A 12,607-nucleotide genomic window follows, 5' to 3' on the forward strand; every position below is an offset into this window, starting at 1 on the left:
CTCTGTAAGCCTCGGCAAGGATGCAGGTGAGCCCTCAAGCCCTGACAGGGTAATGGGGACCAGTTCCCCCAGCAGCTGCATGCGGAGGGCCCGCCAGCATTCAGGACACACAGGTTGGCACCTGAGTCCAGAGTGATGCCTGCACCACCACAGCCAAGGGATGGAGAAGGAAAAGGGAAGTGGTGCAAGCCTTGCAGGGTGACAAACAACCATCCCCTCGGTTTCTCTGCTTGACAATTTTAAAAAGCCTTGATTTCCTTGGTGGTGATTGAGGTCAGCACATGATTTCCAGCTCTGTGTTCTGTAGCAGGGGTGTATGGCTCATGCTCCAGGACCACTCTGCCATGTGATCCAGAGCTAACCAGCATGGGCATGGGGAGAGTCAAGAAACACAGAGCACAAGGCAGGGACCTGCACCCCAAGGGGCTCTCAAAGAAGCCACGCACAAGAAGGTGCTGGGCAGGAAGATGGCAAGTGAAAGTCAGCATACCTATAGAGAAAGCGGGGCACAGGAGGAAATAAAGAACGTCATTAACTTCAGCTCAGAACCCCCAGTTTTGTACTCAGCCATGGTTTCATATTCCGTGCTGAGTGCGGGAAATGGAAAAAGTGCCTCTGGCCCTCAGTATAATCTAGAGAAAAAAACTTACTTTAAGGGAAGACTCAGAATATGAATTTGAAGGGCTCATTTAACGTGTTCTTTATACATACAGAAGAGTATAGTCAGTCCAAGGATATGAAGTTATACATTTAATATGCTGGAGGGTAGTGGTGGTCAGCAAATCAGGTAGCACAACACTTCATGATTCAGCCTCAAACTATTCAGATATAGAAATGTAACATAAGCTTGTTCATCATTCATTGAAGTTTACATTTTCTCCCGACTTTTAAAATGGCCTTCATTGAGCACTGTACCTTCAAACTCCCGTTCACTCAGCATAGGCATTCTGGAAACATGGTGAGACTGCTTGACAAAAATGGAAAATAGAAACAAATAGTTTTGGCTAACAGGCTAAAAGAGATGGTGCAAAGCAGCTGAACAAGCTTTGAGGGGAATTTCAACGTTCCTATACTTTAAGAGGGCCTGTGAAAAGACATTTCACTCATAAAGCCTGTGTTCCTGGAGGACTCTCTTATTTTTTCCTCCTCTTATAATCTCCTCCAATTCATTTCACCATTTTCTTCTCTTACTGCCCCTCTATCCTTTGGATTGACTATGTTACATACTGTTCTCTGCTGTTGCCACACATGTATGTACTGGCCAGCATGTGATGCCCTCTCCTCTCCCATCCTTGTTGTGACCTCCTGGTGCTATACTAGAAACACTATCATTGCAGATTACTGGCGTAGTGGTCAGTGTAGGTGTTCACTAGCATGGTCAAGGGGAATAAAAATCTTCATGGGTCACTAGGATAATGAGTCTCTTCCTTTCAGCTCTGTCATTAAGAGCAGCACAAAGTCCAGCCAGAGGCCAGTCACTAGTGGTGTACCCTGGAGTAGACACTGGGGCCAATACTGTTTGACGACTTCATTAGAGACCTGGATGATGGGACCAAAGTCACTCTCAGCAAATCTGTAGATGGTGCAAAAGTGGGAGGAGTGGCTGATACAGCACACGGTTGTGCTGTTATTCAGAGGGGTCTTGACAGGCTGGAGAAAGGGGCGGAAAGGAAGCTCATGAAGCTCAACAGAGGGAAGTTCACAGTCCTGCCTCTGGGGAGGAATAACCCCATGCACCAGGACACACTGGGGGCTGACCTGCTGGAGAGCAGCTCTGCAGAGAAGGACCTGGGAGTCCTGGTGGACAACAAGTTGACTGTGAGCCAGCAATGTGCTCTTGTGGCAAAGGCGGCCACCAGCCTCCCAGGCTGTATGAGGCAGAGCGTTGCCAGCAGGTCGAGGCAGGTGATCCTTCCCCTCCACTCAGCCCTGGTGAGGCCACACGTGGAGTGCTGTGTCCAGGTCTGGGCTCCCCAGTACAAGGGAGACATGGAGCTCCTGGAGCGAGTCCAGCAAAGGGCTGTGAAGGAGATTAAGGGACTGGAGCATCTTTGCTGTGAGGAGAGGCTGAGAGAGCTGGGACTGTTCAGCTTTGAGAAGAGAAAGCTCAAGGGGGATCTTATCAATGTATAGAAATACCTGATGGGGGGAGGTAGGGAAGATGGAGCCAGACTCTTCTCGGTGGTGCGCAGTGAAAAGACAAAATGAAATACAGGCAATGCTATTTAAACATAAGAAAAAAGTGTTGATGGTGAGGGTGGTCAAACACTGGAACAGGGTGCCCAGAGAGGCTGTGGAGTCTGCATCCTTGCAGCTTTTCAAAGCCCAACTGCACACAGTCCTGAGCAACCCACTGTAGCTGATCCTGCTCTAAGCAGAGGGCTTGGACTAGACAGCTGCAGAGGTCCCTTCCAACCTTAACCCTTCTGTGATTTTGTGTGCAGATCCACAGCATCACCATCTCCAGCTCATAAACTCACCTTTTGCCCTTTTGCACAGTGGCAATATAACTATGAGAGTGTTGGGGATAGAGTAACTGGAGAAGAAGCTTGTTCTTCAGACAAGGAAGATGTAGCTATGTCAGTGGGCACAATCAGTCTGAGAGCTGGCTAATTAATTTTCCAGTCCTGATCTGTGAGGTTTCAAACAGTTTTGGAAGCAGCAATCTCAGAAACATGCGTGAAACATTCTCTTTCCAAAGAAGAAAAACTAAGGAAAACCATATAAAATGAGAATGCCTTTCAGAAGTACACTTTCCTCCTGATAATATTGATTGTGGCATGCTTCACCTCCTTGTTCCTCAGACTGTAAATCAAGGGGTTCAGCATGGGGACTATAATGCTATAAAAGATGGATGAAATTTTCTTGCTCTCCGTGGAGTTCATTGAACTGGGTTGCATGTAATTGAAAGCAGCAGATACGTAGAAGATGGTGACGGCTGCTAGGTGGGAGGCACAGGTGGAGCAGGCTTTGCGCCTGCCTTCAGCAGAGTTCATCCTCACAATGGTCACTGCAATGCGGGCATAGGAGGCGATGATGAGCAGGTTGGTGGTGGTCATGTTGAAGCCCACAAACACAATCATCACAACCTCGTTGAGCCATGTGTCAGTGGAGGAGAGAACAAACAATGGGGGCCCATCACAGTAGAAGTTATTGATGACGTGAGAGCCACAGAAGGAGAGCTGGAGCAAGGTGCTTGTGTGTATGATGGCATTCAGCATCCCCGCAAGGTAGGACCCGGTGACCAGGCACGTGCAGAGTCCAGGAGACATGATGATCCCATAGAGCAGGGGGCTGCAGATGGCCACATAGCGGTCATACGCCATGGCAGCCAAAAGGTAAATCTCAGTCGTGGCAAAAACAGCATAGAAGTAAAACTGCATGAGGCAGCCAGCAAAAGAAATGGCTTTGTGTTTTTCTGAAAGGTCCAACAGCATTTTGGGGCTGATGGTGCAGGAATAGCAAATGTCTAAGAAGGACAAGTTACTGAGGAAAAAGTACATGGGGGTGTGGAGCTGGGGGCTGACCCTGACCAGCACGATGATGCTGAGGTTTCCCACTAGGGTCAGCATGTAGGTGCCCAGGAAGAGGGCGAAGAGGAAGGGCTTCAGCTGTGGGTGCTCTGTGAGTCCTGTGAGGGTGAAGTGTGTCACCCTGGTGCAGTTCTCATCTGCCATCTGTACTGTCCTTAATTGCTGCAGAGAGACGTGGAAGGAAGACAGAGCAAAGAAGTGAGAGAAATTTGTGTTAACATCCTCGCTGTTGTCCACCTTGAGAAAGCTCTCTCAGTATCTGAGGCAGCGTGAGCAGAAGGCATGGACAATCCATACATGCAAATGTCTTCTGGTGAACACAAGTGTAATCTGACAAACTGACAGCGATTCATCTGCCCTAATTGTCCAGGCTGTCTTTTTAATCCAAGGTGAGAGAAATAGGCTCTCCTGAGTGTGTATTCCTCCAACATATTCCAGCTGTCTAGCTTAGGAAGAGATGATTCACACCCTTGAGGACAGCCCTAGGTTTTCTCAGCACACACATCACCTCCCTTCCCCCTGGTTTTTCTCTCTCGCAGGCTCAACATTGCTGAGGTTTCCCTTGCTTTGTCTTGTTAGGCAGCTTTACCTGTGCAGGTCCCCAGGCACTCTATCCTGCAGTCCCTTTCACTGGTTGCAGGAATCAGAGTTCAATGAACTTCAAGGTAGAGTGAAAGGCAGACACAAGCTTTAGTTAACGTGTGCTGAGTTTCCTCTAAGCATGTTGCAGCTGCCACTTCCACCTCGGTGTCGGGATTTCAGCAAGAGCCATGGCAGCAGGAACAGAGTAAAGAGACTGTGGAGTGAAAGACAAGATTCCCGGACACACCTGGGCAGCAGCAACATCTCCTCAAGCTTTAGCGCATGCTGCACAGGGACATGAGACACTTGTAGCCTTGGGTCAGCCTCCCTGGAGCACATCAGGAGCTCAGCAGGAGGAGAAGCAATTAAGTAACACCTCTGCATTTCCCATGGTAGCTGCCATTTCCCCTTAGACTGAGTGTAATATCAAAATCTAAAACTCAGAGAAACTCCTTCTCAGGGAGAGAAAATGTTAGCGTGGGACATCAGCCTTATCCCTTTGATGTGCTGAACTGCATGCATGTTGCTCACCTTATGACTTGGAGACACCAAAGGTAACTGGGCAGCAGAGGAGGAAGGGATCCCTTCTGAGGCCTTTCACTCGCTCCCACACACAGACCCTGGTTTTCCTGCTCGTTCCCCTCATTTCTCTTCACTCTGCCTAGGACTTCCTGGGGGTATCACCTGAGAGGCTGAGCGGGGAACGGGCTTTCTTATTCCGAGATTCAATCTCCAACAGCATCCAGGAGATTTCCTCTTTGCTTTTCTGTCCTGCCGACCAGTTCCTTGCATGAGTATAACCCATGCTCTACTGGGCTGGTTTTGCTTGGTCATCTTTTGCCATGCACACAAAGACTCTGCAAGCAGGTTACACACAGCTTAAGAGTAGACAGCAAGTATTTATTAGCTAAGGCACACACAAGATGATAGCTCAGACCAGCAGGCTACTGAGGTAAGCATTGCTGTGCTCCTGCCCCATCCCACTGAGGCTGCTGGCCAGGTGGGCATCAGCCAGGCTGGGAAGATGCAGCATCTTTCACCCCTGGGAAGGGGCTGAGCCTTCATCCTCCTGGCAGCTCTTCTGATTTTCCCCTCAAGGTTTTGTAACATTTCAGGTCAGTATTCTTCCTCTTAGGCCCCTGAGTAGAGCATCACCATCTCAAAAGTTTGACTGCTGTCCGTGTTTTCGTTCATGCGGCTTTAGCTTATGGACTCTCTTACGGCTCTTCAGCAGTGTTTTTGAGCAGGGCAAAGAAAAGGTCTCGCAGCCTTCCTGCAGGACCTTGGGTCCACGCTCAGAGCCAGGCAGTGGGCTATGAGCAACCCAAGCAACATCTGCTCTTGCCTTACACAACATAATACTTAACCAGGCTGCAGAGAGATGTTTGTGCAGGGCTGGTCACTCCCTTCAGTGGCAAACCTCACTTTGGAACAGCAATGAGATTCAAAGTCAAGGTCTGGAGGGCTTGAAGTACAAACGGTGCCACCTCCTCTGCCTGGGCCAGGGAGAGGAAGGTGTCTGGGAAGGCAATGTGCCTGCACATGGCTATGTATATGTCCTGTCAGGGCTGGCCTTTTTCAGAAAACATGTGATGGGGGTGGCCGCATCCACGCCATGTGTATGTTTGGCAGCAACCTGCACCACAACATTGCAGGACTCCATGCAGAGGCACTTCCCAGCCATCGCCGCTTTGTCTCCAGCAGCATTTGTAGGACCCTCACAGCAGAAGACATGACTGATTCCCTCTTTCCTCCTCTCCCCCCACCATCCAGGACACACCTCCTGACTCTCTACAGCCTGGTCAGTGTCACTGCAGAATACGCCCATGCCTCTCCCTTCCCCAGGCACCAACCATTACAAAGCAACCTGACACTCACTGGAGCTATGGACAGGACAAAAGCAACAGCAGGGACAGGGGAATTTCCCTCAACACCAGGGCTGAGTGCTCAGCCCTGACCATGACGACCGAGCAGGAGGAGGAGCAGTTGATGGGCTCATGACTCCTAGGCCGGGATTATGCACTCTTGCAATTGTTGCCCAGATGAACATCCAGCTCAGCTCTGTGCAGAATGGACCAAAAGGGCAGTCTGTGTCCTGGACCTGCATGGAGGCCCCATCCACCTTTTTTTTCAGGTGATCGTATCACTGCACAGCCATCGTGGGCCGGCCCGCTTCTCCCAGCAGATGGTACCTCCGCACAGGTAAAAGGGAGATTTTCTCCAGTCAGCCGCCCCCAGCGCCTGTGCTGCCTGCACCTGCATCAAGGCCAACCATCCCCTCCCAGCACCACGCATACCCTCCTGGGCACTTTGAATAGACCATTTTGAATAGTTCTGCCTGTGGCCTGGCTTCACAAAGCCAGCTACGGTGGGTTTCATAGCATGGGCCCAATATGCAGAGCACAGGCAGGGGCATGGCAGCAGTGCATGCAGACAGAGGGCAGCCGCGCTGGGTCTCCTGGGATGGTGCAGGACTGTGCCGGAGGGAGCAGGCCAAAACAGCACAGCCTGCTCCAAACCACCGACAGCAAACAGTCCCAGCATATGCCACCGCCCACGCTGAGCTCATCCTGCTGGGGTGGGAGGAAGGGTCCAAAGTTGTGCCAGGGAAGGTGTCAGACCACTTAAGCAGCCTGGGTGATCTGTGCCAGCGCTCTAGGTCCTGCCCTGGCACCTTGCTGTACTACCACATGTGTAAGCACAAGTCAGGCTGTGGCTTTTAGTTACTTGGCAGTAGCCACGCCTTTTCCAAAAGCTTAGGGGATTTTCTCCTTGGCTCTGGGAATGTGACATAGCCCAGTGTTTTCCAAAGGTGCTCGAAGAAAGGCACAGGTGCTTTGATGCCTTTCCAGGCTATTCAGCTTGGATTACGCATTCCCCTTTGCTCTACAAGCCTGCCTGAAGGTATGTGGGCTAAGTCCGCTGTCCAACGATACCTGTTGGAAAGGAAAATACAAACAAGCAAAGTTGTTGCTAAAAAGGATGGAGGGGGTGTTATCACCTCCCCCACAGAATCACAGAGTGGTTGAGGTTGGAAGGGACCTCTGGAGATCACCTGGTCCAACCCTGCTGCTCAAGCAGGGTCACCTAGAGCCCGTTGCCCAGGATTGTGCCTAGATGGCTTTTGAACCTCTCCAAGGAAGGAGACTGCACAACCTCTCTGGGCAACCTGTCCCAAATGCTGTTCCAGGCTGTTCCACCATCACTTTCAGGGCCCTGGAGAAGGAAAGAACAACTCTCTGTTGCTCTCCCTAATAAATTATAGCCCACCACAGCAGTGCCATCAGACTCTCTTCCCTCTCCTCCTGGAGAGGTCCAACTTTGCAGTCCTGCCTGTGATGGAAGCTAATCGCAGGGCAGAAAAGCCTTCCTGCCACACACGGCCAACAGCTCTGGCCATCAGTGGAGAGCAGCAGTCACGTCATGGGCCTTGGGCAGCTGCAACCAGCAGCGCCAGTACGACGTGTCATCTCTGATCGCTCACGTGGAGCTCAGGCTTTCCCTCTGCAAAATCCCTGCTGGTTTTCACATGCGTCTTTGAGTCCCAAAGCTGCTTCTCAGGAGCAAGTGCCCCAAGTTATGTTCTCTAGGGACAGAAGGAGCAGGAGCAGTCCCACCTGGCAGCCAGAAGTTCCTTTCCTCAATGCCAGCTGCATCCTTCAGGGCTACAACAATCACCACAAAGAAATGTGGAGGCCGCATGGTTGACCCTGGAGACTAGTGGTGGCTGTGAAGTCAGGAAGTAAGCTCATGTAGCAATTCAGATGATGCATTGCATCTCCCTTACGTACTTGCTAAAGAAGGAACAGCTCCTCAGTAGTACTGATCAGTGCTTTGGGAAACAGTGTCCCTGAGCAGGAGGAGGAGGAGAAGCTACCTCCTCTTTACTTTTAGGCTGCTGAGTGAGATGTTGAATATGAAGGTCCCCAGCCCACTGAAAAGTCACTCTGCCCTGCTCCTATGAACACTTTAGATGGGATCACAACCTGGTCACACCTCACTGAACATGGAAGACACCTAGCAGGAATAAGACAGAGGCATGAAGGTTTAAAAAAAACAACTCATCTTCATGGGCACATTTTCCTCCTCAGAAGTCTCCTCAGAGCAGCCTTCACCTCCTTGTTTCTCAGGCTGTAAATCAGAGGATTTGAAAAAGGGATCACTACCGTATAGAAAACTGAAGCAAACTTAACTTCATCAACTGCTGAACTAGAGCTGGGCCGTAGGTACATGAGGACAAAACTCACATAGAGCATCATGACAGTTGCTAGGTGGGAGGCACAGGTGGAGCAGGCTTTGCGCCTGCCTTCAGCAGAACGCATCCTCACGATGGTCACTGCAATGCGGGTGTAGGAGGCGACAATGAGCAGGTTGGTGGTGGTCAGGTTGAAGCCCACAAACACAAACATCACAAGCTCATTGAGCCACGTGTCAGTGGAGGAGAGAACAAACAATGGGGGCCCATCACAGTAGAAGTTATCGATGACGTGAGGGCCACAGAAGGAGAGCTGGAGCAAGCCGCTCGTGTGTATGGTGGCATTCAGCAGCCCAGCGAGGTAGCACCCAGCAACCAGGCACGTGCAGAGTCCAGGAGACATGACGACCCTGTAGAGCAGGGGGCTGCAGATGGCCACGTAGCGGTCATACGCCATGGCAGCCAGAAGATAGATCTCAGCCGTGGCAAAAACAGCATAGAAGTAAAACTGCATGAGGCAGCCAGCAAAAGAAATGGCTTTGTGTTTTTCTGAAAGGTCCAACAGCATTTTGGGGCTGATGGTGCAGGAATAGCAAATGTCTAAGAAGGACAAGTTACTGAGGAAAAAGTACATGGGGGTGTGGAGCTGGGGGCTGACCCTGACCAGCACGATGATGCTGAGGTTTCCCACTAGGGTCAGCATGTAGGTGCCCAGGAAGAGGGCGAAGAGGAAGGGCTTCAGCTGTGGGTGCTCTGTGAGTCCTGTGAGGGTGAAGTGTGTCACCCTGGTGCAGTTCTCATCTGCCATCTGTACTGTCCTTAATTGCTGCAGAGAGACGTGGAAGGAAGACAGAGCAAAGAAGTGAGAGAAATTTGTGTTAACATCCTCGCTGTTGTCCACCTTGAGAAAGCTCTCTCAGTATCTGAGGCAGCGTGAGCAGAAGGCATGGACAATCCATACATGCAAATGTCTTCTGGTGAACACAAGTGTAATCTGACAAACTGACAGCGATTCATCTGCCCTAATTGTCCAGGCTGTCTTTTTAATCCAAGGTGAGAGAAATAGGCTCTCCTGAGTGTGTATTCCTCCAACATATTCCAGCTGTCTAGCTTAGGAAGAGATGATTCACACCCTTGAGGACAGCCCTAGGTTTTCTCAGCACACACATCACCTCCCTTCCCCCTGGTTTTTCTCTCTCGCAGGCTCAACATTGCTGAGGTTTCCCTTGCTTTGTCTTGTTAGGCAGCTTTACCTGTGCAGGTCCCCAGGCACTCTATCCTGCAGTCCCTTTCACTGGTTGCAGGAATCAGAGTTCAATGAACTTCAAGGTAGAGTGAAAGGCAGACACAAGCTTTAGTTAACGTGTGCTGAGTTTCCTCTAAGCATGTTGCAGCTGCCACTTCCACCTCGGTGTCGGGATTTCAGCAAGAGCCATGGCAGCAGGAACAGAGTAAAGAGACTGTGGAGTGAAAGACAAGATTCCCGGACACACCTGGGCAGCAGCAACATCTCCTCAAGCTTTAGCGCATGCTGCACAGGGACATGAGACACTTGTAGCCTTGGGTCAGCCTCCCTGGAGCACATCAGGAGCTCAGCAGGAGGAGAAGCAATTAAGTAACACCTCTGCATTTCCCATGGTAGCTGCCATTTCCCCTTAGACTGAGTGTAATATCAAAATCTAAAACTCAGAGAAACTCCTTCTCAGGGAGAGAAAATGTTCGCATGGCACATCGGCCTTATCCCTTCGACGTGCTGAACTGCATGCATGTTGCTCACCTTATGACTTGGAGACACCAAAGGTAACTGGGCAGCAGAGGAGGAAGGGATCCCTTCTGAGGCCTTTCACTCGCTCCCACACACAGACCCTGGTTTTCCTGCTCGTTCCCCTCATTTCTCTTCACTCTGCCTAGGACTTCCTGGGGGTATCACCTGAGAGGCTGAGCGGGGAACGGGCTTTCTTATTCCGAGATTCAATCTCCAACAGCATCCAGGAGATTTCCTCTTTGCTTTTCTGTCCTGCCGACCAGTTCCTTGCATGAGTATAACCCATGTTCTACTGGGCTGGTTTTGCTTGGTCATCTTTTGCCATGCACACAAAGACTCTGCAAGCAGGTTACACACAGCTTAAGAGTAGACAGCAAGTATTTATTAGCTAAGGCACACACAAGATGATAGCTCAGACCAGCAGGCTACTGAGGTAAGCATTGCTGTGCTCCTGCCCCATCCCACTGAGGCTGCTGGCCAGGTGGGCATCAGCCAGGCTGGGAAGATGCAGCATCTTTCACCCCTGGGAAGGGGCTGAGCCTTCATCCTCCTGGCAGCTCTTCTGATTTTCCCCTCAAGGTTTTGTAACATTTCAGGTCAGTATTCTTCCTCTTAGGCCCCTGAATAGAGCATCACCATCTCAAAAGTTTGACTGCTGTCCGTGTTTTCGTTCATGCAGCTTTAGCTTATGGACTCTCTTACGGCTCTTCAGCAGTGTTTTTGAGCAGGGCAAAGAAAAGGTCTCGCAGCCTTCCTGCAGGACCTTGGGTCCACGCTCAGAGCCAGGCAGTGGGCTATGAGCAACCCAAGCAACATCTGCTCTTGCCTTATACAACATAATACTTAACCAGGCTGCAGAGAGATGTTTGTGCAGGGCTGGTCACTCCCTTCAGTGGCAAACCTCACTTTGGAACAGCATTGAGATTCAAAGTCAAGGTCTGGAGGGCTTGAAGTACAAACGGTGCCACCTCCTCTGCCTGGGCCAGGGAGAGGAAGGTGTCTGGGAAGGCAATGTGCCTGCACATGGCTATGTATATGTCCTGTCAGGGCTGGCCTTTTTCAGAAAACATGTGATGGGGGTGGCCACATTGACGCCATGTGTAGGTGGGAGGTAACCTGAACAACAACATTGCAGGACTCCACGCAGAGGCGCTTCCCAGCCATCGCCGCTTTGTCTCCAGCAGCATTTGTAGGACCCTCCCTGCCAAAGACATGACTGATTCCCTCTTTCCTCCTCTCCCCCCATCACCCAGAACACACCTCCTGACTCTCTACAGCCTGGTCAGTGTCACTGCAGAATACGCCCATGCCTCTCCCTTCCCCAGGCACCAACCATTACAAAGCAACCTGACGCTCACTGGAGCTATGGACAGGACAAAAGCAACAGCAGGGACAGGGGAATTTCCCTCAACACCAGGGCTGAGTGCTCAGCCCTGACCATGACGACCGAGCAGGAGGAGGAGCAGTTGATGGGCTCATGACTCCTAGGCCGGGATTATGCACTCTTGCAATTATTGCCCAGATGAACATCCAGCTCAGCTCTGCGCAGAATGGACCAAAAGGGCAGTCCGTGTCCTGGACCTGCATGGAGGCCCCATTCACCTTTTTTTTTCAGCTGATCGTATCACTGCATGGCCATCGTTAGTTGGCCGCCTTCCTCCAGCAGATGGTACCTCTGCACAGGTAAAAGGGAGATTTTCTCCAGTCAGCCGCCCCCAACACCTATGCTGCCTGCACCTGCATCAAGGCCAACCATCCCCTCCCAGCACCACGCATACCCTCCTGGGCACTTTGAATAGACCATTTTGAATAGTTCTGCCTGTGGCCTGGCTTCACAAAGCCAGCTACGGTGGGTTTCATAGCATGGGCCCAATATGCAGAGCACAGGCAGGGGCATGGCAGCAGTGCATGCAGACAGAGGGCAGCCGCGCTGGGTCTCCTGGGATGGTGCAGGACTGTGCCGGAGGGAGCAGGCCAAAACAGCACAGCCTGCTCCAAACCACCGACAGCAAACAGTCCCAGCATATGCCACCGCCCAAGCTGAGCTCATCCTGCTGGGGTGGGAGGAAGGGTCCAAAGTTGTGCCAGGGAAGGTGTCAGACCACTTAAGCAGCCTGGGTGATCTGTGCCAGCGCTCTAGGTCCTGCCCTGGCACCTTGCTGTACTACCACATGTGTAAGCACAAGTCAGGCTGTGGCTTTTAGTTACTTGGCAGTAGCCACGCCTTTTCCAAAAGCTTAGGGGATTTTCTCCTTGGCTCTGGGAATGTGACATAGCCCAGTGTTTTCCAAAGGTGCTCGAAGAAAGGCACAGGTGCTTTGATGCCTTTCCAGGCTATTCAGCTTGGATTACGCATTCCCCTTTGCTCTACAAGCCTGCCTGAAGGTATGTGGGCTAAGTCCGCTGTCCAACGATACCTCTTGGAAAGGAAAATACAAACAAGCAAAGTTGTTGCTAAAAAGGATGGAGGGGTTGTTATCACCTCCCCCACAGAATCACAGAGTGGTTGAGGTTGGAAGGGACCTCTGGAGA

The 12,607-nt window shown here is 51.2% G+C and overlaps 2 protein-coding genes across 2 annotated transcripts; both read right to left on the minus strand.

Annotated features, from left to right (window-relative positions):
• Positions 1 to 2,741: 2,741 nt before the first annotated feature.
• Positions 2,742 to 3,677, minus strand: LOC136991834 (olfactory receptor 5J3-like). The gene has a single exon (XM_067295290.1). It carries the CDS (start codon positions 3,675 to 3,677, stop codon positions 2,742 to 2,744), a length of 936 nt encoding a protein of 311 aa, XP_067151391.1.
• A 4,505-nt stretch (positions 3,678 to 8,182) lies between these two features.
• LOC136991835 (olfactory receptor 8D1-like) lies at positions 8,183 to 9,118 on the minus strand. The gene has a single exon (XM_067295291.1). The coding sequence runs from the start codon at positions 9,116 to 9,118 to the stop codon at positions 8,183 to 8,185; it is 936 nt and encodes a 311-aa protein (XP_067151392.1).
• Between the last annotated feature and the right edge of the window lie 3,489 nt (positions 9,119 to 12,607).

The sequence above is a fragment of the Apteryx mantelli genome, chromosome 4 (assembly GCF_036417845.1).
Source record: "Apteryx mantelli isolate bAptMan1 chromosome 4, bAptMan1.hap1, whole genome shotgun sequence".
Classification (NCBI taxonomy): Eukaryota; Metazoa; Chordata; class Aves; order Apterygiformes; family Apterygidae; genus Apteryx; species Apteryx mantelli.